Below are 26,605 nucleotides of genomic sequence, written 5' to 3'. Positions count from 1 at the left end.
GTGGGGTGGTAAGCATAGATAGGAATGTTAGGTCAGTTTTTTTTATTCTGGGGTAAGAAGTCCCCATGCTTTCAGTTGAATATAATTTCAAAGACCAGGGCAGAGAGCATGGAGAATGCCATGGCTTCTGAAGGCATATTTTAGTCAGGAGCTTTTAATAGTTCCCCTAGCCCTGGGAATTACTTGACCACCATGGCAGGCTAATGTCCTATGCACTCTGTGCATTAACTGCTACTAACTACTGTACTTACAAGCACAGGACTCAGCAGTGTTTGATTTGCTAGATTTTCCCCCTTTTCATTCCTCTCCTCTCTCACAGTCCATGTCAGTTGCAAATGGCATGTGCTGCCCCAACCAGTTGTCAGCCACTGAATACACACTGCCACTATTTTCCCACCTGAGAACACGGCCAACCCCAGAGGGAAGTGTACAAGATCCAAAGACATGCATACAAACATGTGCGACTTCAAACAGAGATTTAATCTGCTGCAATATTTAATAGCACGAGCCTTGGAAGAGTCAGTGAGTAATGCCTTCCACCCTCAACAGAGACACCTCCCTGTCAGAGGGAGAAACCAGCCGTGATTAACCCCGTCAAGTGCCAGGAGGCCTTCCGCACCAGGCTACTCTGCTAAGGCAACTGGAACCAGATGGGCAGCAGGAAGGCCGAAGCCCCTTCAGAAGCTGCCTGGGCCCCACATATTGGGGGCGGGGGAGACAAATGAGACTCCATTTCCTTCGCACTCCCCATTGCTCCCCTTCTGTAGTTCACCCCTCCTTCCCCCCCCCCAGTAGCCCTGAACTTCCTCGCCCCCTATCCCACCCTCGTCTCGCCCCCAACCCTCTGGCAGGGACCTAAAACCTAACAGCGCACCCCCACCTCCCCAAATCCCCCCCACGGGAACAGGCGTGGGCCCTGTGCCCCCTCCACCCCCCGCCAAGCGGCAGAATCGCCCGACGCCCCTGTTGCTCCAGGCCCAGCTCAGCCAGTTGCCTGGGCCACTTTCCCCGGCCATGAATGAGCAAGGGAAGAAGAAGGGCCTAATCGCACCAGCAGCTACGGCCTGGAGAAGAGGGAAGTGAGGGAAGCGCCGCCGCCGCAGCGGTGGCGGCTGGCGAGCCGGCCCCAAGGGCCAGGAAGCGGGCAGCAGCCAGGTTCCCTGCTGCTGGGATGGGCTCGTGTCTATAGGCGTGTGCGTGAGGAAGACAAGACCCCGGTCAGGTGCCGGTTGTCTGTTCCTCGGTCAGACTCCAGGAAGTGCGGCTCCCTCCGTCCCTCCCCATGCTCCTGCTCCTGCTGCTCCAGCCCGGGCAGGCAAGCGCTGCAGCGGCGGAAGAAACGCCCTCTCGCCGCCGCCGCCGCCGCCGCCGCTCTCTTACCCTCTGCAAAATCCGCCTAAACATTGTGGCGGAGGTCACGTCCCCTCCAGGGCGGCGGCGGCGACGACGGCGGCGACAAGTCCGAGCTCAGCACGGCGAGCTCCCGAGGGTCATCCCCTAATCACGGGGCCACTCCAAGCCCTGCTCGCTCGGCCCGGCCCAACTCGCTCCCGTCGCTCCCTGACCGAGGAGGCGGCGGAGGCGGCGCTGCCAGGACTGGGGCGGGAGCAGGAGGCGGCGCCGCGGCGGCGGCAGAAGGAGGTGCCACCCTCTGGGACTGGCCGCGAGGAGGGCGGAGGCCTCGGGGCTCTTTCCTCACCCGTCCGCCCCGTGAAGGAGCCGGGGTCTCGGGCGGGAAAGAGGGGCTGAGTTGCTCTTCGAAGTCTCTTCCGATAGGGGCGAGTAGAATTGGCGGCGCTTTCCCTCAGGCACGGCGGGAACGGCCGCTTCCTCGCCGCCGCCGCCGCCGCCGCCGTCCTCCCCTAAAGCGACGCGCGGCGGAGAGGGGAAGTTTCTCATCCTCAGGCCCCACTTCTGTTGACAGGGCTTAGGCGCCCAAGGATCGCCCGTGAGGAGGAGCGGGCCCCACGATCTGCTTCCAGGACCTAATCCAGCCACGGATAGGAATCAAAACGGAAGGAAAGCGTGCTCCTAGGCATGCGTAGAGTGCTCTGCTCCAGGTATGGCTCCAGCCATGTCCACACATAGGAGTTGTGGTGGCATCTCCTGAGGCCTTTATGTAGGAAAATTGAGCATATGTGAGTTTTCAGTCCAGGGCGTTCAGATATCTGAGGTAAGCCTGTAAATATCAGCCCCCCACTTTCCTCTGGCCTCCTTAACTCCAGATCCCACCGTCCCACAGTCGTGCTGCACAGTCCCCACAGTTTCTGCACAGAATAAATTCTTGGATTGCATGTTCTGCGCTCTTGCGAGAACTAACCCCCTCCATTTAGTACCAGACTCCGTGAACAAGGCAAGATGCCACAAGACTCCTTGTTGTTTTAATCACCAAAGCAGTCTTGAAATCTTTACAAAGCAGTGGTTTTATGGGCCCCTACAATTAGCAAAGAACATAAGAAGAGCCCAGCTGGATCAGACAAAAGGCCTATCTAGTCAAAAGTCCTGTTTCCCAGAGTAGCAAAACAGATCCCTTTGGAAAGACCACAAACAGGACAGGAAGGTGTGAAGGAATGAAAGTGTTTCAATGATTGTTGATTTTGGGGGTTGTAAAATGATTTATTTCTGCTTTAGTTAGAGGCTGTTCTTGACAGGATGATCAAAAGATCACAGGGACTTCTAAAGTTCCAGAGGGCTGGGGCAACCCAGACAGATAAGTGGGGTATAAATATTAGTATTAGCTACCCTTGAGGTTCATCCAGAGGCTGTAGCTAGGCTGCTTGTGGGGGAAGATTACTATGTAGCTGGCAAAATTAGAAGGGCATTTAAAAGGTGGCAAATGGTGATGGAAGGAAGGGCCAGCAGCTGCAAATCTCAGTGCTATTTGTTATCTGGAGTTCTGGACTATAGAGATTACTATCTTCACTGTGGCTGTGAAGATGATGTGGGCCCAGTCAGCCTTCCTCCAAAGGGAACCATCCAAATATGTTGTTGTGACTACAGCTCCCATTGACCAGAGAGAGCAGGGGCAATGGGCAGTGATTGCCAGCACTTATGGGAGTTGTAGTTTGAATTCTCTAGGGCAAGCTGCTTGGAAAACCTGGGGAAATCCTCTTATTATAACAGCAAACCTCTTAACTGTCAAGTCACAGAATTGTAGTGAACAGGAAATTTCTTAATTACTCTTGCAGCACTTTCTTTGCTCTTCCTTCCAGAGAAAGTCTATCACTTTTGAGTCTTGTGACAGATGTATGGGTGTTTACTCAAAAGGAAACCCTATTGTGTCCATGGTGATGGTTCTTCCCACTAAAACCAAATGATGTGAATGGGAGCTGCACATTCCAATGTACAGCATAGAAATGCATCATCTGCCTTTAGATGTGCATCCAGTTAATGTATGATTTCTGATCCAATGTGTTGTACACACTTGCATCTCTTTATCTGGATCAAGGCCAGTATAACATAGGATTAAGTAAAGTTTAAAAATAAGGGAAACGGGAAAAACACATCCTTTCAACCAGTTCTTTAGTTTTCTTGAGTTTTATTCAGAGCCACCAAGCTTCATTAAGGGGGGAAATTGTATTATAAGGAAGAAGCCACTTTTTCCTAAAAGTTTATATTTTGAATTTCCTCCAAACAAATCCATGAAGAACAAACTTTGGTTCACCACCAAACAAACCATGGAAATAAACCATGGTCCCAGGATTGCACATAGCAACAGGCCAGAGTTTGGTTTATGTCCAGGCCAGTGTGGTGTAGTGGCTAAGAGCGGTGGACTCATAATCTGGTGAACCGGGTTCGTGTCCCCGCTCCTCCACATGCAGCTGCTGGGTGATCTTGGGCTAGTCACACTTCTCTGAAATCTCTCAGCCCCACTCATCTCACAGAGTGTTTGTTTAGGGGGAGGAAGGGAAAGGAGATTGTTAGCCGCTTTGAGACTCCTTAAGGGGAGTGAAAGGCAGGATATCAAGTCCAAATTCCTCCTCTTCTTCTTCTTCTTCCCCATGCAGCACATTTATTTTAAACCATGGTTTAACATTGCTTATGGACACAGATGATGTGAAATGTCTATTTGAAGCCTGCTTGTAGATTGTTTTAAAAGTTTCATATGAAAACAGGAAAAACATAAATGAGGTATTAATTAGTTGTTTTGGTTCTTATTAAGTAGTTGGTATTAAAATTTACAAAAGCAATAATTAGACACCATGCAGTTTAATTAAGGTCAAAATCTTGGAATATTTTAGTAGATGACTCAGAGGAATTATATCCTGCCATTGTTCACATAGAAAAAAATAACATTTTAGGACCCAGTGCTTCACAATTAGCTCACCTCATACTACATTGAATTAAGTATTCTCTTAGAACAGAAGAACTAATTTAAATCTTCTCTAAAACTGAAAAAAAAATATTATTATTATTATTACTATGAAGTAAGAACTGTCTGCAAACATCAGACCTGAACCTCATTTCCATGAACATTATGCATGGGCCCACCTTTCCGTGGGTGTCTACTCTCAGTGTGTGAGGTACTGACATAAGAGACTCCTGCAGCTTCAAGGAAGGTGCTATATTTTAGGAATGTTGCAGATATGCCATCTATAAAGAGCAAAACTGGGAACTGTAGCTCTGTGATTGGTCACCTAACAACTTTCAGCTCCCTTAACAAGCTACAGTTCCATGATACTTTGTGGGAAAGCTGTGAGTATAAGTGTATTAAATGTATGGTGTGGGTGTTATGTCAGTCTTCAGAAAGAAAAGAAAAACTGTCAAATCACTGGATCTGACTGGCATCCCCTTGAGAATTCTTAAAGAACTCAAATGTGAAATTGCTGACATTCTAACAAAAATATGTAATTTGTCCCTAAGATTAGCCTTCATATCTGAGGACTGGAAACATCAGCAAACCAAGGGGGAATCCTGAAAATTGCAGGCAAGTTAGCCTTACATCTGTTCTTGGTGGAAAAAAGATAGAATTTCCAAGCATATAAAAGAGCAAGTCTTGAAGAAGAAAAACCCACCTAATGGCTGCGCCAGCCCTGACCAACATGACTTCTGCAAGGGTAAATCCTGTCTCATTCACTGTTTAGAGTTTTTTGAGTGTCAACAAGCATATAGATAGAGGTGATCCAGTTGACACAGTGTACTTAGATTTTCAAAAAACTTTCAACAAAGTACCTCACCAAAGATTTTTGAGTAACTTTAGAAGTAATGGAATAAGAGGAGAAGTCCTCTTGCTGTTCAGTAACTGGTTGAGGAACAGGAAGCAGAGTATAGGAATAAATGGACAAGTCTCCTAATGTGGGATGTAGAAAGTATTTGGAGTTCAGTATTTCAACCTGTGCTTTTTAGCTTGTTTACAAATGATCTAGAGTTAGGAGTGAGCAGTGAGGTAGTTTGCTGAGCATAACCAATTGTTCAAGATGGTTGAAAGTAAAAGGGATTGCAAAGGTCCAAAAGGATCTCTCCAAACTGAGTGAATAGGCAGTAAAATGGCAGGTGTAATGCAATGTAAACAAGTATAAAGGGATGCAAGTCAGCACAAAACATCTTAATTTCATATATATGTTTATGGGGTCTGAACTGGCAGTGACTGACCTGGAGCAAGACCTTGGGGTCATAGAAGATAGCTCAGTGAAGATGTCAACCCAGTATGTGGCAGCTGTGAAATAAAGCAAACTCCATGCTAGGGATCAGTAGGAAAGGAATTGAAAACGAAACTGCAGTAAGAACTGCTATTATCTATGGTGCGACCACAGTTGGAATAATTTGTAGCATTCTGGTCGACCCACCTCAAAAAGGATATTGTGGAATTGGGAAGATTCAGAAAACAGCAACTCAAAAGATCAAGGTGAAGGAGCAACTCTACTGTTAGGAAACGTTACATCATTTGGAACTTTTTAGTTTAGAGAAAAGGCAGGTAAGAGGAGACATGATAGAAGTGTGTAACATTATGTATGGTGTGAAGAAAGTGAACAGAGAAAAGGTTTTGTCATCGTCGTCCCCAGAACACCAGAAGTCATGGACATTCAATGAAATGGAATATTGGAAGCTTCAGGCAGACAAAAGAAAGTATTTCTTCACACAACATATAGTTAACCTGTGGAATTCACTCCAGCAAGAGGTTGTGATGGCCAACTTGGAAGACTTTAAAATTGAATGAGACATATTCATAGAGCGTAAGGCTATCAATGGCTATTTGCCCCCATAGCTGAAGCAGTCTGCCTCTGAATGGCAGTTGCTGGGTGTCAGCAAGTGGGGAGAGCACTGTTGTGTTCAGGTTCAGCTTGTGGGTTTCCATTGGGCATCTGGTTGGCCACTGTGAGAACTAGAAGCCAGACTGGAAGGGTCTTTAGCCTGATCCAGGAGGTCTATTCCGATGTTCTTTTTTTTCTTTCTAAGTATTAGTAATAGATTTGCTCCCAACTTTTTGCTCCAGTGTCATATCATAATCCCTTGGACATGCTGTGCTCAAGGTTTGGCAGCAGTGCCTGTGATTGACACACATGGCAGGTTTCTGGCTGCATTGTGAAGACATCCAGTACTGTATATAATTATAGATACATTGCCCTTGTCCACAAACCACTCCATCCTTTGACACCTGCATCAGCCAAGTCCCCATGTGCTTTGAAAAAAATCTACTTTGGAGGTGCATTTGTCTCCCCCACTAAATCATCTATTCCATGATCTCATCTTTCCCTGTGTTTCTGTTATTTAATGTGTGTTAATCCCTGTCACTTATATCCTTCACCTCTTCCCTATTTTTTCTTTCTATTGGGAGGTTTTCTGAAAACAGTTCCCCCACCTGTCCATTCCCATTTCTCCTTGCAGTGGAACTCAGGTTCTATGCCTCATCCTATCTGCAGTTAGGAGTCTCTCAGTTTTATGACTGTGATTAAGATAAATGAATTCATAGCCTTTACATGTTTGCTTAGCACCACAATGTAATATCGGGGTTTCCAAACTGTTGTCTGCAAGGTGTTCCATGGCACATCAATCATGTTAAATATTCACATTTGTTTTTTATGGTATTTTAATTGCTTCTTTTATTTCTTATAATATTATTTTTGTATTCTATGCAATTCCAATTCTAATACAATACAATACAATATATAAGAAATCATATATAAGAAATGGGGGTTGGACTAGATGATCCCCCAGGGTCCCTTCCAACTGTACAATGCTGTGATTCTATATATACCTAAGATTAGAGATTTAGAGACCTAGACATTTTTAAAAAGTAAAATAAATGAAATAGCAGTTGTTTGACATGCAGTTTCAGATCAGCTTCCGCGGGAAGGGGTTTTTAAAATTTTGAATATTGTACAGGCATACCTTGTTGTATTGTGGTTTGCTTTATTGTGCTTTGCAGATATTGCTGCTTATGAGGATGCAAGGTGCAGGCAGTCTGGCTGCTTCCAGGAGAAGGAAGCTCCCACCCTGCCACCCCTTTTCTGGCCATGGGAGTGGAGCTGACTAAGTCTGGGGCTGAGTTTTCCCCCTCCCGCCCCTGCAACCAGTGGAGCTTAGCTTAGTAGACTACAGTGTAGTGTAAGCATAACTTGTATATTTATGTTTTTGGCTGGAAAAGGGGTGGAGGAGAAGGGGGGGATGTCAGAAGGGGCTGGGAGGGGGGGACTGTCAGCAATCTCGCCTGCCAATGCACTCGCTTTGGAAGAGCGTTCAGAGGCACAGGTTCAGCGGCCTTGGGAGAGGTTACGGAGGTAGTTGGAGAGTCTTCCACAGCCTTGGGAGAGAGTGCAGCCTTCAGTATGTCACAGAACTCCTATTGTAGCATTAAGATTATACAGATGGAGAGCACACACTGTTCAAAGAAAATATTAACGCAATATTTTTGAAATGGTAGGCCTGTGCTGTAAAAGAGTAGGTCACCCTGTGCTTTTCTTTTTAAAAGATTCGTAAGTGATTATTTCATGTAGTGGTAATAATAATAATAATAATTTGTCCTCAGTGTATATTCTGCCTTGCAGAATAACACTGGCAACAGATCTGAAATCTGAACTACACAGTGGAAGGATGGAGGGACTATGGGACACACCTTTTATACAGGGAGAAGTTACTTGCCTTGGTAGCACACTGAGTATGGAGAGGAAAGTCAATAGAATAATTGAAGATGAAGCCAAGACTTACATGCCTGATCAACAGGGGATGTTGTTGGTGGATAGGAAGAGGAATCAAGGAGGGGAATGCTTTTGAGGAGAGAGAAGTGGATCAGTTTTGGACAGGTTGAGTTTGAGATGGTAATGGGACATCCAAATGAGGAAAAAAGTGGGTATATGTATTTTTAAAACTTAAAACCATGCCAAAACTGTTTGAATAAATGTGTTGCTTATCACAGACTATGATAGTCTCACCCAAATATGAGTGGTCAGATTTCTGGGTGCTAGCTTCAGCTGTCCCATGTGCTGCAAAAATATTCAAAACAGGTTTCACAGAGGCAATAGCAAAACACAGGAAGGAAAGATGCACAGAAATGGTATTGATGGTTGCGTAATATTCCCTTGAAGTTCTCATTTGTACAGTCATAAACAAATGAAACCTGATCAGGTGTCTGCTGTCAGTAGCTGATGTTGAAATGATTGGCTGCCTTAAATTGGAGCTGCAGGAGGGTAGATGATCACTCCTCAGCCACAAGAGGGTGCACACAGTCCCAAAGTAGTTTCCTTGGCTAGAGTTGTTGAGCTTTTTTAAGAAAACCCCAAAATTGTTGAACTTCTTTTTTTTTTTTTTTACAAAAACGCCAAAAAAGAGCTGCATGTATTCCTAGCCAGAAGAGGGTGTGTGTTTCTATAAAGCACAGTGTGAAATTAAGTTTGTCATCTTTGCTCCCAGACAGTTTACTTGGTATAAGCCGTAGGGCAGTGTGTCCGTTCAGGAAGGTCATCCACACAGAGACACATGATGGAGCCATTTTGCTGACACTACACAGGCCTGATCTGTGCCTAGATGAGGGTTCACCCACAGACCCCATGTACATCTGAGTTGAAGAATGCTGGGACATAGACGTACTAAAATTAATAAATAAGTAACCTACTCGAAATCAAAATCATAGGGCAATGCACACTCTAGTTGCCTTTCGGATGCAATGGAGCATGTAAACGGAATCTTTAAAATTATAAACTGAAGTGGAGTTACAGTGCAATGCCCTTAAAATATGTACATCTCTTCTATGTGATTTCAAACCCCAGAGACACTATAGAGACGTCCTAGTTTGAACTAAACTGATCCAAGCACAAAAAGGAAGGGGAAAATAGATTTCAAAAATAAAAGCAGTTATTGAAAACAGTATGTTCAGCTTGAGTTCTCTCAGTAAATAAAAACAGAGATCACAATTATAAATTTACAGTTCTGAACTCAAAAGGGGGTGGGGAAATGATTCCACTAATATATTTTCAAACTAACTCTGGCCTGTTTGTAAAGAGGTATAACCCACCCAGCTCAGAACAATGTGCAATGGATGTTTAAGTCACATGTTTTCATGGCAAAATAATATCCTTCTAATCTACAAGCAGAGTTAAGTAGGGTTCAGGTTGGTGGGATCCTGAGTGCGGCCTGAGAAACACAAGAGACCCAGCAGGAGCTGGGAGGAAATTCAGCAAGATATTGTCTGCATCGGCAGATCCTTCACCTATTTACTGCAACTTCCATTTTGAATTTAAGGTGTGAGATGTCAAGAAAAGAGCTAAGAATAAATTGTAAAGAAAGAATAGGAAAATATGATGAATTATAGTGAGTCATGCAATAAAGCCCTGACAGAAATACAAACTAACCTATTTGGAAATATTGTTGAAAATTTGGAATAAATAAAACCATGAGAAATGTATGCTTTCTGCTGCAGCCTGGGGAGATGACAGACAATTGGGCAACATACATTGTTGAGGAGACAGCAGACTGTAGCGAAGCTGTCTAGACAAGTAAATTACAGAAATTTATGTAGTCTCAAGAAGTAAAAAATCATTAAATTGGGTTGGGGGGTTGAATTCCTGCATATTACCCTGAAAATGTACTAATCCCAATTGCTAATGGGTGTGAAAATTCTCCAGATACAAATAATGCTTTGAAAGTGTGTCATAATAATTACTATGCCCAGGAATATTTAATTATTTCATTAATTTTCCCCTCACAGCACTTCGCTTAGAAATTAGCTGAAGTGCAGTGCAGGGCTTGGCAAATGGATAATGCTGAACTCCTGTCTCTACCATAAATATGCTTCAGGGACGCGGGTGGCGCTGTGGTCTAAACCACTGAGCCTTTGGGACTTGCCAATTGGAAGGTCGGCAGTTCAAATCTGCGCAACAAGGTGAGCTCCTGTTGCTCTGTCCCAGCTTCTGCCAACCTAGCAATTCAAAAGCACACTAGTGCAAGTAGATAAATAGGTACTGCTATCACAGGAAGGTAAACAGTATTTCCATGCTTTCTGGCACTCGTCACGGTGTTCTGTTGTGCCAGAAGCAGTTTAGTCATGCTGGCCACATGACCCGGAAAGCTCTCTGTGAACAAACGCCAGCTCCTTCAACCTGAAGCGAGATGAGCACCACACCCCATAGTCGCCTTTGACTGGATTTAACCGTCCAGGGGTCCTTTACCTTTCACCTTTAAATATGCTTCATGCCCATTAAGTTCCATGTGATAAAATATACTCAAGAGGATCACATCTGCCCCTCAACTTTTCCTTTCCCTTTTCAAAGTGATGCACACTTATCTGCCTTTTCCTTCATTTTAATAATCTTAAAAGGTTATGTGTGACTCACCATTTTATGGTAATTAGAGGCATCTTTCTTTTATCAATAGATTATGAGCACATTGTACGCACTAATTAAGAAATTATGTGATGATAAAACATGAAAATTGAGCCGGTCCCAGGTCACAATGCTGTGTGAAAAGATGTGTTAGACAATAAGCTCAGCTGCTGAAGACAACATTCTGCTATTTGCCTTCATCTGATAGGACCAAGCAGAGGCACCATGATGTTGCTAGAGATATTTGCCATGGCAAGCAGTATACATTTTCCTCCATGTCTGATTCTCAGAGGGCTATTACTCATTCTGTATATGCAAAGCCAGGTTTTCAATAATCTTTCCTGCAGAAATATTTACAGCCTTTTCAATGTAGCTGCACTTTCACTGTCGGGCTCAGTGTGGTGCAAATGCACAACAGGTGAAAAGAGCTAGGAGAGTTTGACACCTAAAGCTGTAAACAGAATTATATAGCGAGCCCCATGACAATCTCCATCTAGCCCCCAGAATTTTCTAAACCTTTTGCCCTACCACATGCTGTTTGTTGTGCCAGAAATACATAGCATCAGCAATCAGGAAAGATCACATCAGTGCAACAAACCCAGATCACCCGACAAAGGCATAGAGACAAGCTAAATACCAGCATCAGGCAAGAAGGTACAGTTTACCAGGGAGTGCTAATATACATTCATGATTTTATTTGTATTCCAGCTTTCCATAGTTAAAACCAGTCTGCAACATGAAAAAAGACATACCGTAATTGCAAACATAACAAAAAATAATGAACATAAATAAAACATCAAACGGTAAAAAACCAAATGAAACAATGTCCACGTAAACAGTAAGACCATAAGATCTAAAATAAAGATACAAAAAAGAAAAAGAAACAACAACAACAACAACCCCTCCATGCTGCCACCGCTGCCCAAACAAAAGCCCCTAAACAATACTTCAACCCAAGAGTCTGTTCAGCAGCCTCTGCTTTTGAAGCTGGAATCAATCAAGGCCCCACCCTCCTAGGTCAGATGAAAAAAGGCCTGCAAAGCAGGAAGCAGGTATGTTTTAGTGTTGCAGCTCCAGCCCTCTGGACTCAGAAGCAAGCTGAAATTAGACAGGCTGTTAGCATCTTGATGTTAAGGTGGCTACTGGAGATGTTTTGTGTTTGACTTGTCTGTGGGTGGCTCAGTTCCACATTACCTTTGTGGCATGGGAGCAGTTACAGTGTCACTTTATCCCAGCCAACAATGGTAAAACCAGAAGGTTTAGACCGTGTATTAAGGAGCCCAGGGCCATACATCCCATAATCAGTACAGTTTATTTACGGACAAATTAAAAAGCACCAGTCTCAAGGCTGTTTTTTTAACCTTCCTAGCATTGTGAAAAATGTTTTCAGGACTCAGCTGTACAGCTGAAAATAAAATGTTTTAAATGTGTTGTAAAGTGCATTATACAAATGTGACACTAGATGGCGATAGTGAGCTATGGCAAATGCAATATTCTTTTTTCAAAACTTTTTTTATAGCATTTTCACAACATTTTTATATATGTTTAGATTCCACCCCAGATTCCTGTTTTTATACCAGTTACCAATTCTTAAGAGGATGAGTCCTCTTATCCCATGGCTGCCAAATTTTATAAGAAGCCTTTGGTGAGGGGTGTTTTTGAATGTCATAGCAAGGGGCATTGCTAGTGGTGGAGCCCAAAACATCTGCCTATTTCCCCATTTTTAAACCTTCCCTCCACCTTACAGGGTGGCTGGGGGCAAAGCAGAGTGCCAGTGAGACCCCAGACAGCCACATCTTCTGTACCCCAAGACTTTTAAGTACCCAGCAACACCTCCATGTACAAATTTATAATTCTAGAGAATCACCTCTGTTGCTGTGTTGTTTTGTGTTCCAGGCAAAAGGAGTGTGCCTCTAACACAGGGAACCTTTTCATACCTAAAGAGTAAACAAAATGCAAACGGCATTCCAAATGCCTATATTTTAAAGTGGGTTGCTGCTTATGTCTGTGTCAGTCAAACATGCATAGTGTAAAAGTTTCATAAGGCAGCCAGCAGCAAGGTGAAAGATGAAGAGATTGCTGAATAATAGAGAAGGGCATCTTCCAGACAGCTTAGGTTCATTTGAGAACAAACACAAAATATATTATACAATCTTTTCATTCCGCCAGGAGAGCTCCAGCCTCCCTCAGAGCTTTCTGCCACTGAAAAAGCCATACAAACGAATGATACCTCAGTCAGCAGAGGGCTTTGAAGAGCCAAGATGCAAAGTTAAGCCAGTATTATTGAGGGAGACAAATGGGTATAGTGGTTAAGACTAGAACATGGGAGACCAGGGTTCAAACTCCACTCGGCTATGAAGCTCACTGGGTTGTGCACCACCTTGAGTTCCTTGGAGAAAAGGTGGGAAATAACTGATAAATACTAAATAATAAAATATCCAGGAATTAGGAGAGAAGCATACAGCCAAACTCCCCACTCTTAGACACACACAGAGAGAGAGAGAGAGATAGCGCAAAACTCAACAACACTAATGTATTGCTTTGTGATCCAAGACAGTAAGGTCATGGAGCCAGTTGATCCCATAAGTGGGTGGACTGTCTGAAAGGAGGAACCCTCTCTTCTTTCTTCCTGGATTGCTTCCTGTAGCCGTATAATTTGTGGTCATAATTTTGGCAAAAATGCTAGCATATTTCAGCTAAGGATGTTGTCATAGTGAACACTACAATTTCCTGAAGAGATTACAAAGTCTTGCCAAGAATTGTGCAACCCTCTCTTTTATGATGTTAAGGAATATGAAGACAGGCATCGTCAAGTCCTTCGTGCAGCCTCTGCCCTATGGCACACTTTAGGGGGAAGCAATTAAATGCAGATTTAAAAGGTATCTCCTTAATCTGGCATGATTTATTGAACAGAACTGAGGGTAAACTGGGCTGCCTGAGGAGACCTGCTGTGGGGAAATGCTGTATATATGTCTATGTGTTTTGAAGGAACAAATATCTTGTGACCTCTGTGACTGTCAATTTCTGTATATAGCAAGCCTGTTTAGCAGTAGCTGTTTGGCGGCAGGTTCGGAGAGGAGAAAGAGGGAGGATTGCTTTGAATATTTATTAGGTGGGGCTTGGGTCAGGTAAATTCATTCTAATTGGTCTGCGTGACAGCAGAGACTGATTGGCTGCAGATTCCAGCCAGACAGGGAGTTTTGTGGCAGCTGAGGAGATGGGGGAAAGGGATTTCATGAGGGAGGTATGAGGAACAGACCAGAGAAAAGCTGAGAGGAAAACAGGCCTGGCTATCTGTACGCAATGTGTATAAAATAAACACTTGTCTAGTGAAGATCAAGAGAAGAGAAATGGTGTCTGAGTTAGTCTTAGACACTTTGCCATCCAGCTAACTAAGCACCCTGCAGCCATTTTGCCATCCCAGAATCCTTTTCAGTGTCACAGAGGACGTACATAAGGGCATAGCTCTCTTGTTCCAACACAGCTGCACTCAATCCAAGAATTGTGATGTTGCAAATGGCCCACATCTCAGAGCATATGTTATTTCACTGCCACTCATAATAGTACCAGCCACCCCCACCCCCCAGCAACTGCTTCAAGTGTTTCTGCAATCAGGCTGGCCCTGGTTGTGATAACAGTATACCAGAAATCACTTGCCGTTTCAAGACCTACCTTAGGATACATCTGAGGATACATGAAATGCTTGGAGATCTACACCTGATCCCAAGTTGTTCCCTTGATATTGGGGGTGGGGGGTGGGACTCCACTTCAGTCATGTCTTCCCACTCCCTGCCATTGACTCCCTCCTTGTCATTCTAGATCCCAACACCCAGGCTATAGGATATAATGATGTTACCACCTAGCATTGGATAATTCCTTCTGCGTCTTTATTCCTATTTATATATAAATGACAAAGATAAGCAGAGAGGAGCTTATGGTCTAAATTTAAGAAGTGGGAGTGAGAGACGGGAGGAGAAGGGAAAAGGCAAGGGAGGCACAAAGCTAACAAGGAATATTTGCAAGGAAATGCAGTTTGCATGTCATTTTGGTTGGAGGCGCAATCCGTTGGTACTTGCTGAACTCAGTCACCCCGTGGAGCAGCAGGCTCTCTGGGCATGGAGAGTTAGAATGCAATTCGTGACTAATGAGTTGCCTACACTTCTTTGCTTAGTTCATGCACATCTGGGTGCAGTGGACTGTTAATCCAGCTCCATCAGAAACTGCAGGTTAATGTTTAAAGCACAGTGAGTACAATAAATCAATTACAGGACAGGACTGGGCATGCTGCAGCATACAAGGAAGAAAAAGTCTTGACACTGCACTTGACACATGGTACCAACAAGACTAAAGTCATAGCATGATAAGGTGCCAGTGGCCCAATCTACTTGCAAATAACTTACAAGAAGGGGGGGGGTGGTAGTAGAAGAGATGAATGAATTAGCTCTTTTCTGGGAGTTCAGTAGCTAACTGCAAGTATAACGTTCAAGGTTAATGTAGTCTAGCAAAAAGTCACTTATCAGATCCCCACGAGTTCAGCATGAACCCAGTAAACTGGAGCTGTTATCATAGATCCATATGAGAGGATGATGTACCGTATTTTTTGCCCCATAGGACGCACCGGCCCATAGGGCGCACCTAGTTTTTTGGGGGGGAAATAAAGGGGAAAAAATTTATTTTTCCCCCCCCAGGTGCGCTGCGCTAAGCCCGAAGCTTGGGGCGTGCTGAGCTCAGCGCGCCCCAAGCTTCTGGGTGCTGGCAAGGTCTCCGCTAGCCGTGGGAGAGCTGCGCGGCTCTCCCAGGGCTAGCGGAGCACTGCGCTAATCCCGAAGCTTGGGGTGAGTGGAGCTCAGCGCGCCCCAAGTTCCTGGGTGCTGGCAAGGTCTCCGCTAGCTGTGGGAGAGCCGCGCGGCTCTCCCAGGGCTAGCGGAGTGCTGCGCTAATCCCGAAGCTTGGGGCGTGCGGAGCTCAGCGCGTCCCAAGCTTCTGGGTGCCGGCAAGGTCTCCGCTAGCCTTGGGAGAGCTGGGTCTCCCACGGCTAGTGGATAGCTTCCTGAAGCCTGGAGAGCGAGAGGGGTCGGTGCGCACCGACCCCCCTCGCTCTCCAGGCTTCAGGGAAAGCCTGCATTTGCCCCATAGGACGCACACACATTTCCCCTTCATTTTTGGAGGGGGAAAAGTGTGTCTTATAGGGCGAAAAATACGGTAAATGAAACACCATCAATTGCTGTTATTGTTCTATATCAAATCCTTCTTGCCAGTTGCTGGTTCCACTCTTAGAATTGTAATCTAAAGCTTACAATATATACGACATTTATTCAAGTGTTATAGATTCACATAACTCTTTATAAGGTAGGATCGAAAAGCAGGTAGTTCTCTTGTTTTGAAGGATGCAATTAGATATAAATATTTATAAGTAATTTCAGATAGACTGAGTCCTAACAGCACAGTGTGGAGGGCATGACCCAGCCACAGTTAAGCACGTAATTTAATTCTCTCTCATGTAAACCAAATGGCTTTTACTCTCCCTCACCTTGGGAAGCAATTTGCGATGACTCAGCTTTAAAATGTGACTTTTGGCTATTTGGAGCATGGACATTTTAATCAAAGCTAGTCTTCAGTTCCCTTCCTGCTTTCTCAACATTGACACCAAAGATACAGCAGGGGGCAATGACCCACTTTGTCACCATAACCCCCACGGCTCCCAGCAAGCTGGGCTATTGAAAAAAGGTCCTCATTTCAAACATAGAGAAAGCATTCGTGCACATGTTACCATTTTAAGTGATCCACATTCTGTAGTTTTTTAAATGTAAGCCAGAGGGGTTCAAATGTGGCCCTTCTGTCCTCTCTATCTGGCCCTTGGGATTGTCCGCAGGCCACACACCCTTGCCCTCTCTCCTGAGGCCACAGACCCTGCTTTGAATTCCAGCTGGTGTTTTTGACTAGCTGGAATGTATCCTTGAACTCTGATAATGCCTCTTCCTTGCCTGGATGTACGAAAGAAATGGGTGTGTGAGTGTGGGTAGAAACTAGCAAACCACTGTCATGTGGCCTGCAGAATGTTGCCCAGCAAGGGATGCAGCCCTCAGAATGAAAAGGTCCCTGCTCCTAGCTTTAGAGAACTACAGTTATTGCCGAAAACATGTTGAGCAGTGACAAACCAACCAGATTTAGCTTTCTACATGCAACATGTGAAGAGATTCTGCTGCAAGAGGAAATGCACTCATTTTACTGTGCAGATGTTTTCAGAATAAACTCATACCTTTCTCGTTATCATAAAGAATACAATTTATGAGCCAGGCTTCCCACACCACATAACAGCATTATCTCTGAGGATCAGAACACCTTCAGAGGCATTTATCACTGGAACATGTGATCCTTGGTGCCTTGTAAAGCTTTTTATACTGAGAATTAGCATTGTACAGTACTGTACAGCTACATGCCAGCCCAGTCTCCATGAGCAATGGATCATGAGGCACAGCAGAGACACTGGTGTCTTTATGATATATGTTTTATTACACATGTCTGCAACCTGAGTCTAGATGGAAGGGTTCAAAGCATTATACTCCAAGAGGGTCTCTTGCTTTTCCCATAGGTGTATCAGGCTTGGGTCTAAGGACAGAAATCAGCCATGCTCTCTTGTTTCTTTGTTACAGTCTGTCACAGTAAGTCCACATGGTGCTCTTGCCCCCCCCCCCCCGGGCCCTGCTCTTCTTCCTTGTCTCCGCTAACCCAGTGAAACAATTGCCCTCCTGCCTACATCATCCAAACTGAAGCCCTAAGCCCTTTTTTTCTCTGTCCACTAACACACAGCTGGAGGAGGGGCAACACAAACACATAGGTTGTCTGGCACTGAATGTCCTGATGGCTCATCTTTTGTTAAATTAATGCAGTGCTTGTTTAGGGGTACTCTCATTTTCACTCAAGAAAATCACCATTTTATAGTTCAAATTGGGAAATATAAATACAGTAAATGGACAAAAGTACAAAGATTCACAAAATGTTTAGGGGTATGTGTCCCCCTAGGGGGAAAAAGCACTTGGTTAATGTCTCGGCCATGACCAGGTGATTACCTCATGAGGAAGTTAACCTATGTTGTTTCCTTCTTGAATCCCTGCTGGATCTGGGAGTTCAGTGGTTGCAGTTTAATTCTCAAACACTGATTAAATTCCAACACTTACTACATCAAGAAATGATGGGTGGCTTGCATCCACAAATTCTGGCACCCAAATCATCTTTGTTTCTCTCCCCGGCACACGTTCCAGCTTGTCAGTATCCTTAAACTATGGTGCCTAGAACTGGACACAACACTCTCAGTGTGGTCTGACCAAAGCAGAATAGAGTGGTACTATTACTTCAATTGAACCTGGACACTATACTTCTTTTGATGCAGTCTAGAATAACGTTAGAATTTTTTTGCTGCTGCATCACAAGGCTTGCATGCATGAAGGTCTGAGAAGCCACCTGGGTTCCATGATGTAAGAAAGATAATAAGATTTAAAAATGTAAGAAAATAAGTAAGAACTTGGGCTGGTTTTATCATTAGTGGTTATTTCACTGCTAGTTTTGATTGTGTTTTAAATGCATTTGATTAATTTTATGGATTGCTTGGTTAGACTTGGAATTTTTTCTAATAACTGTTTTAAATTATGGCATTTAATTTGAAATTGTGTGTTCATGTGTTTTTTTTAATCCATGCTGACTTATGCATGCAGTGTCATTTAACATGACCAACTCCATATGTTGCAGTGTGGCTAAAAATTAACCGCCTGCCAACTATTCCCCAAGAGGACGCGGATGGCGCTGTGGGTTAAACCACAGAGCCTAGGGCTTGCCAATCAGAAGGTCGGCAGTTCAAATCCCCGCAACGGGGTGAGCTCCCGTTGCTTGGTCCCTGCTCCTGCCAACCTAGCAGTTCGAAAGCACGTCAAAGTGCAAGTAGATAAATAGGTACCGCTCCGGCGGGAAGGTAAACGGCGTTTCTGTGCGCTGCTCTGGTTCGCCAGAAGCGGCTTAGTCATGCTGGCCACATGACCCGGAAGCTGTACGCCAGCTCCCTCGGCCAATAAAGCGAGATAAGCACCGCAACCCCAGAGTCGGCCACGTCTGGACCTAATGGTCAGGGGTCCCTTTACCTATTCCCCAAGAGTAGCATTTGAATCCCCTGGAAACTCCCAACAGTCTTCTGAGTACCACAGAAGGACACGAGTTAAATGGTTGGTTGTTGAAAATTGTCCCCAAAGCCTAAGATTTATAGAAATAGTTTCTATGCTTATATGGAGAGAAAGTGGAATATCCATCATGCATCTCTACAAAGCAATATAGGATAGTCATTCCTAGCATGAAACAACAGAAAGTAGGAGTGGGTGTAAGTGGGGAGCCACTGTAGATAAAAAGCATATTCAACATCCCATTCAGAGCACATGGTTTGCCACACACACACCCTCCAGAATCCAGGACACTGTAGTTTGTTAAGGGTTCTGGGAATTGCAGCTCTGTAAGGGTGGAACTACAGTTCCCAGGATTCTTTGAGGGAAGTAACATGCTTTAAATGTGCATTGAATGTATATGGTGTGTGGAAAGCAGTGGTGAAGCAGGAATTATTAGAAAAGATTCTGCCAGAAAGAAAAAGGTAGTGCCACAAGCCGGTAGGGATGCTGCAGGTAGGAGGCAATCTTGCCTAAGGAGATGTAAAATTCCGAAGGAAGGGGACTTCCGGTCGGCGCCAGCGTCTTAATGGCGGTCTTTGCCTCGAGCTCCGAGGCAGGACTGCTTCACGAGTTTGGGTCTGACCCGCTATGGCGAGCGGGGGACCCCTAAAATCACAGGCGCAGAAGCCTGTGAACAAGGAGATTCGGTGGGCACCTTTGCACCCCCCGGTATCGCAAAGGAGTCTTTTTAAAGGCTCCGGAGCAGCATCGGGAGTGAGTGCGGTGCTGAGGATCGCAACCCAGCTCGTGGAGCGAAGCCGCGTCGCCATTGACGGAGAGCGCCAATTCCTTCCTGAAATTACCGATTGGCAACAAACCTGTGAGTAGGAATTACAAAATATTGAAAACGGACTATTTTTAAGAAGATTTGGCCGAAAACGGGAAAGGCAAAAATTAAGGAAGTCAGCCTCCCGGAACTGCACGATTAACGCAGCAATGAAAAGAACTTGCTGTATTTAAAAGAAACGTCTTGTTTGAACTTTGCTAAACCCCGACATTGAAAGGACCTTCCCCCCACGAAGCGGGAGTAGGGGGGAAGGAAAAATTGGCTCAATTTAAACCGCTAGAAGAAGTAAATTGTGAATGGAAACTCTCCGCTGCCGATACCTTTGATCAGGCTGCCTGAACGGAGAGCGCTTGAAACGAACTGTCAAAAAGAGAGGACTGTGGATACAAAGTAAGAATATATCTGGAACATAATAACGGGACCTTACTTAGTAGATCCAGATTTTTAAATTGCAACAAAGTAAGACTTTGGGTTGGATTTTATTTTCTTTGGGACATTGTATGGCTACTTGCTTCACTGTTTCTTTGTTATTCCTGCTTGGATACAATTTCCCCCTCTAGAGGATTAAAAGAGAGATTGCAGTATTGAAGTAAAGAACTGGGATTTTCCACTTGTAACTTTCCTGTGAGAACGACCTTGAGTTATGAGCACGCCACTCGATGAAATATCAACAAGAAGTAAAACAAAGCAAGCTCAAAAGCAGGCTCAGAAAAGAACCTCTATATCAGGAGCAGCAGCTGGACAAGAGAGAGTAACAACAGCATCAATGGATTCTATGACACAGGCACTGCTCAAAATAAATCAATCTTTGGAAGTACTCACTAAGCAATCTACAGAGAACTCCAAGAAATTGACAGAAGTAACAACAAGACTCGACTTGAACACAACGACTATATCGTCTAACACAGAGTCTATAAATCGTTTGATACAAGAAAGCACCGAAACAAGGAAAATAGCTGAATCTGCTAAAATTACTGCCGAGGAAGTCAAGGGAAAATATGTACCTATTGCAAAGAAGGTACATGAACATGATGCAACCTTAGCTCTTATGGAACTGGAGAGGAAAGGTAAAAATCTGAAATTGAGATTGGTACCAGAGGAGGAAGAGGGCAACCTTGGGGAATTTCTCACAGATAAATTTCAGGAATTTTGGACTGATGAACTAGAAGGAGAAGAAGATGAATTTGTAATAACTACAGCCTTCCGGATTGGCAGAAAGCAAGGCAAGAAACCAAGGGATTGCCTAATCACCTTAAGATCCAAGGAAGAAAGAGATAAAATATTGAACCTACATTTCCAGAAGGCACTGATTATTAAGAATTCTCAAATACAGATTTATAAAGATATCCCTAAATATTTTTTGGAGGTGAGGACTCAATTTAAAGATTTAGTGGATTTGCTGAAAAAAAACAATACTCCATTCAGATGGGAGTTCCCACAAGGGTTGTCCTTTAACTTCAAAGGGAAGAAAATTAAAATAAAAACAATTCAAGATAAGGAACACTTTTTGGAGAGAAATTTTGAGGATTTTCAAAAAGGAACTGTGACTGAGGGAGAAATACCAGATATTGCAAATCTATCATTTGGACTGAACCCAGCACCGATCGATCAGGAACAAGAACTTGGAGCGGTTGGTGGAAAAGACACCCAGTAACAAAAATGTCTCTGCAACTCCTGAGTTGGAACTGCAACGGCCTTAACCATCCCCGAAAAAGGACCCAAGTCTTTCATATACTAAAGAAAGAGCAACTAGACATAATATGTTTGCAAGAAACTCATATTGCCAGAATACATAGAAAACTCCTGACAAATAAAAGATTAGGACTGGAATTCATTTCCTCAGATAAAGTTAAGAAAAGAGGAGTCGTGATCTATGTTAAGGAAAAATGGGAACCAAAAATGATCTTTAAAGATGAACAAGGAAGGTTTCTGGCAGTGGAAATTCAAATACAAGGAGAAAAAATCTTGATTGTAGGAATTTATGCACCTAATGAGGGGAAAGCTGAATTCTTCAAGAAGTTGCATGAGACATTAACGGATTTTATGGACCATAAAATAATAATGATGGGCGATATGAATGGAGTCGTCTCCACAAATATGGACAAAGCTCAAAGACAAGTAATCTCTAAGGATGGGAGACTACCAAAGACCTTTTTTGAACTGACTGACACAATGGACTTGATCGACATTTGGAGAACAAGGAACCCTCTGGAAAGAGAGGGGACCTTCTTCTCTGAAGCAAAAATGACATGGACCAGGATTGACCAAATATGGATTTCTAGCAATCTGGCACCAAGGGTTAAAAATACAGAAATCTGCCCAAAAACCTGCTCTGATCATAATGCAGTAAAGATGGAAATGAAATTGACAACAGCTGGAACTTTCAGATGGAGAATGAATGACACCCTTTTTAGAGATGAGGAAATTTTTAAAAAGGCCCAAAAAACCCTGAAAGATTACTTTGAAATAAACCTTGGAACAGATCTGGAAAGAAGAATAATATGGGACGCAAGTAAGGCTGTCATGCGTGGTTTTCTAATTCAACAAAATTCGATAAAAAGGAAACAACAAAATGAGAAGAAAGAAAAAATCTGGAATCAGATGAAAGAAGGAGAGAAGAAACTGAGGTCAAAACCAAAATCCCAGGAGATTTTAAGAGAAATAAAATACTACCAGACCCAATACATGGAATTGATGAACCAAGAAATAGAATGGAAAATAAAACAAATGAGGCAAAAAACTTTTGAATCAGCAGACAAATGTGGGAAATTGCTGTCATGGCAATTGAAAAAGAGGCAAAAGTTGAATACTGTGACGTCCCTTGAAGTAGAGGGAAAATTTATAAATAAACCAAATGAAATCAGTAATTGCTTCCAAAGTTTCTTTAAGAAATTATACGCACAAGGGCCGAAAGATGAACAAGAGATAGAAGAATTTATTAAAAAATATGGACTATCAAAGATCTCGGAAAAAAATAAAAGGACTTTAAATGAAAAAATTACGAACCAGGAAATTGAGGGTGCCATCCAGAATATGCAATTGGGAAAATCACCAGGGCCAGATGGACTGACGGCGAGATATTACAAAGCAATGAAGGAATGGTTAATACAACCATTGAAAGAAGTGTGTAACCAAATTTTGGAGGGGAAAAAGGCTCCCGAATCGTGGAAAGAAGCATTCATCTCACTTATACCGAAGACAGAAACTGAGAAACATCAAGTTAAGAACTACCGCCCTATATCACTCTTAAATGTGGATTATAAAATTTTTGCAGACATTTTAGCAAAAAGATTTAAAAAAGTGTTGGTAGAGGAGATTCAGAAAGATCAAACAGGCTTTCTCCCAGGGAGACATATGTCAGATAATGTAAGGAATATCATAGACATTTTGGAACTATTGGAGACTGATATAAATAGAAAAGCAGTACTGATTTTTGTGGACGCGGAGAAAGCCTTTGACAATATTTCTTGGAGTTTTATGAAGAGGAATCTCCATGGGATGGGGGTAGGCCAAAACTTTGAAAACGGTATAGGTGCAATATATTCAGAGCAAAAAGCTAAATTAATTGTGAATGGTGTAGTTATGGATGAAATCCCAATAGAAAAAGGGACACGACAGGGTTGCCCAATATCCCCTCTATTATTTATATCGGTCCTGGAGGTGTTGTTGAATATGATTAGAAGGGATCAGCTGGTTGAAGGAATACACCTCGGAGCTAAACAATATAAGTTAAGAGCATTTGCAGATGACCTAGTTTTGACATTACAACAGCCAGAAGTCAGTACAAAAAGAGTTTTAGAATTAATTGAAATATTTGGTCAAGTGGCTGGCTTTAAACTAAATAAACAAAAGACAAAGGTACTGGAAAAAAATCTAACGATGGGGGAAAAAGATAGTTTTCAAAGGGAAACTGGTTTGGAGATAACAAAAAAGGTGAAATATCTGGGGGTGAATCTAACATCCAAAAATATGAATCTGTTTAAAGACAATTATGAGAAATGCTGGTTAGAAGTGAAGAAAGATCTTGACACATGGTCTAGATTGAGATTATCCTTGTTAGGCCGAATTGCTGTTATTAAGATGAATGTATTGCCGAGATTGCTGTTTCTGTTTCAGACATTGCAAATTATAGACAAGATGGATTGTTTCAAGAAGTGGCAGAAAGATATATCTAAATTTGTCTGGCAGGGCAAAAAACCCAGAATAAAATTTAAGATTTTAACTGATGCAAAAGAAAGGGGGGGGTTTGCGCTGCCGGACTTAAGACTTTATTATGAAGCAGCAGCTTTTTGCTGGTTGAAGCAATGGCTACTTCTTGAAGACACAGATATTCTAGACTTGGAAGGGTATGATAACAATTTTGGCTGGCATGCATATTTATGGTATGACAAGGTAAAGATCTACAAAGGCTTTAAAAATCATATTGTCAGGAAAGCTTTATATAATGTTTGGAATCGATATAAGGATTTGTTGGAAAATAAAACACCCAGATGGTTGTCACCAATGGAAGCTAGAGCGGTAAAAAAACTTAACATGGATTCTAACTGGCCAAAATATAGTGAAATTATAGAATATGACGGTGAAAAAGTTAAATTACAGAGTTTTGAGAAATTAAAATCCAAAGTTCGTGACTGGTTACATTACTATCAGATAAATGAGACTTTTAAGCAGGACAAGAAACTAGGATTTCAGAAAGAGAGGTCAAAATTGGAAACAGAACTGTTAGAGACCAATACTAAGAATTTGTCTAAAATGTATAACTTGTTGCTGAAATGGAATACACAGGATGAAACAGTTAAATCAGCTATGATTAAATGGGCACAAGACTTAGGTCATGATATTATGTTTGCTGACTGGGAACAGTTATGGACCACAGGCCTTAAATTTACGGCATGTAGTGCCTTGAAAGAAAACATAATGAAAATGATCTATAGATGGTACATGACTCCAGTCAAGCTTGCAAAGATATATCATTTGCCCAGTAACAAATGCTGGAAATGTAATGAATGTGAAGGAACTTTCTATCATCTTTGGTGGACCTGCCCAAGGGTTAAAGCCTACTGGGAAATGATCTATAATGAAATTAAGAAAGTCCTTAAGTGGACATTTGTAAAGAAACCGGAGGCTTTTCTCTTGGGCATGGTCGGCCAATTGGTACCAAAAAAAGATAAGATCTTTTTTATGTATGCAACTACAGCAGCAAGAATACTTCTAGCAAAGTATTGGAAGATGCAAGAATTACCTACTCTGGAAGAATGGCAGACGAAGGTGACTGAATTTATGGGACTGGCAGAGATGACCGGCAGAATCCGTGATCAGAGGAAGGAGACAGTGGAAGAGGACTGGAAAAAATTTAAATTATATCTTAAGAACTGTTGCAAAATTTTGGACTGATAAAATGTCAAGGGTTAAGAAATAGAGAATTAATGTTGTAAATATTTAAGTTAAGAAAATTATGAAGGAAATCAAATCTTGAAAAGGAATGAAGGATTGCTAAAAATTTTGGATACAGGGGTGCAGTGAAGGGGAGGCATGGGGAAGTCATGTATTGTTTGTTTGTTTGTTTAATTTTGTGCTTTTTGTTTTATGAAAATCAATAAAAATTATTTAAAAAAAAAAAAAGGAGATGTAAAATTCCGTTTAAAAGAAGTTATGTGGGAAAATCAGCTTCCTGAGATTGCAGATCTAGGTTTTAGAATATCTATCAGTGTCTTGTCAAGGCAAACCTGGCAGCTGAACTCTTTCACAAGAGTTTACTGGCAAAGATTGCCTGCTTTACTGCCAAGTTGTGGAAACAGAATTAATGCCGGTTAATTGTTCCCCTTATCTAAGCCAAGGTTACGTCTTTCTTATGTCACCTCTCTTTCCTGTATTGTAATAGACCTTACTCCTTTACTATGTGTTTGCACTATTTCCCCACTCTGTTTTCAAAAAAACCCAAGAAAAACAAAAGCAAGGATAGCTCCTGCAGAACCTATATTTGTCATTGTCTCCGCTAAGTGCCAGAGCATTATACCAAGTGTTTAAGACAGATCTAAAATGTTGGACACTGATTTATTCTGCTAGTAAAACTGGGAGAGTGGTGTGCGTTTCTTAATTCTTACAGCAATCGAGATTTCCGATGTGCTAAATGGGTGGCTTTGTTGTGAACTCGTAACACACTTCACTCTATAATTAGGTAACTGCATGCTAGTCTAGCATTAAATTGAAATGTAGTGCAGAGGAGGGAGGCAAAGTGCTAAATATAGCCTATTTCAAACACTTAATTGGCTGGGGGGGGGGCTTCTACCTGTACTACAGATATACTACTGCTGAAATTGGCTTGGTTATATAAATATATCCTAAGCAAGACATTGTAAAATCTCTCAGTATATAAAATGTGTGTTTCACTGATTATTGCTTTAGATATTGTATATTTTCTAATGTCACTTCCAGATGACTTGTTTATAGAATATTTGTCGTAATTTGTTTGCTGGGAGATTAGATGATGTTGACATTTGGGTCCTGAGGTTCTCCGCTCAAAGTTTAACTCATGAGTAGGGCTTGGCAGGACTGGCCACCAGCCTAAAACCACCATGGCACTCTCTGGTTTGTTCAAAGGACTGCAGCCTCTATAAGACCAAAAAAGAAACAGAGGAAACCATATCTACAATCTGACATGGCAAAAGCACAGTAATCGCTGCCAAAGAAGGGAGAATTATTCTCTGGGTTTTGTTTTTGTTGTTTTGTCTTCTTAGCTGTAGCAAGGAGAGCAAATGTAGGCTGCATACACACCATGCTTTTAAAGCACACATCCCTCCCCAAAGAATACTGGGGACTACAGTTACCCCTCACAGAACTACGGTTTCCAGCACCTT

The 26,605-nt window shown here is 42.8% G+C and overlaps 1 protein-coding gene and 1 long non-coding RNA gene across 7 annotated transcripts in view; one reads left to right on the top strand and one right to left on the bottom strand.

The window, feature by feature from the left end:
• Nucleotides 1–1,547, bottom strand: part of EEA1 (early endosome antigen 1) — a 44,669-nt gene extending 43,122 nt beyond the window's left edge. For both annotated transcript variants that reach the window (XM_081878188.1, XM_081878190.1), the window contains exon 1: nucleotides 1,381–1,547. In XM_081878188.1, the coding sequence (XP_081734314.1) occupies nucleotides 1,381–1,404 (24 nt within the window). In that variant the 5' untranslated portion in view covers nucleotides 1,405–1,547. The remainder of the gene's footprint in view (nucleotides 1–1,380) is intronic.
• A 163-nt stretch (nucleotides 1,548–1,710) lies between these two features.
• LOC309351011 overlaps nucleotides 1,711–26,605 on the top strand; it is an 85,147-nt gene continuing 60,252 nt past the window's right edge. For all 5 annotated transcript variants that reach the window (XR_014160639.1, XR_014160640.1, XR_014160641.1 and 2 more), the window contains exons 1-2: nucleotides 1,711–2,060; nucleotides 4,864–5,057. This is a non-coding gene — a long non-coding RNA (uncharacterized lncRNA). The remainder of the gene's footprint in view (nucleotides 2,061–4,863; nucleotides 5,058–26,605) is intronic.

Source organism: Podarcis erhardii (assembly GCF_964252035.2).
Source record: "Podarcis erhardii genome assembly, chromosome: 10".
Classification (NCBI taxonomy): Eukaryota; Metazoa; Chordata; class Lepidosauria; order Squamata; family Lacertidae; genus Podarcis; species Podarcis erhardii.
Note: the sequence above shows the minus strand (reverse complement) of the source record. Positions and strands in the feature narration are given on the sequence as shown.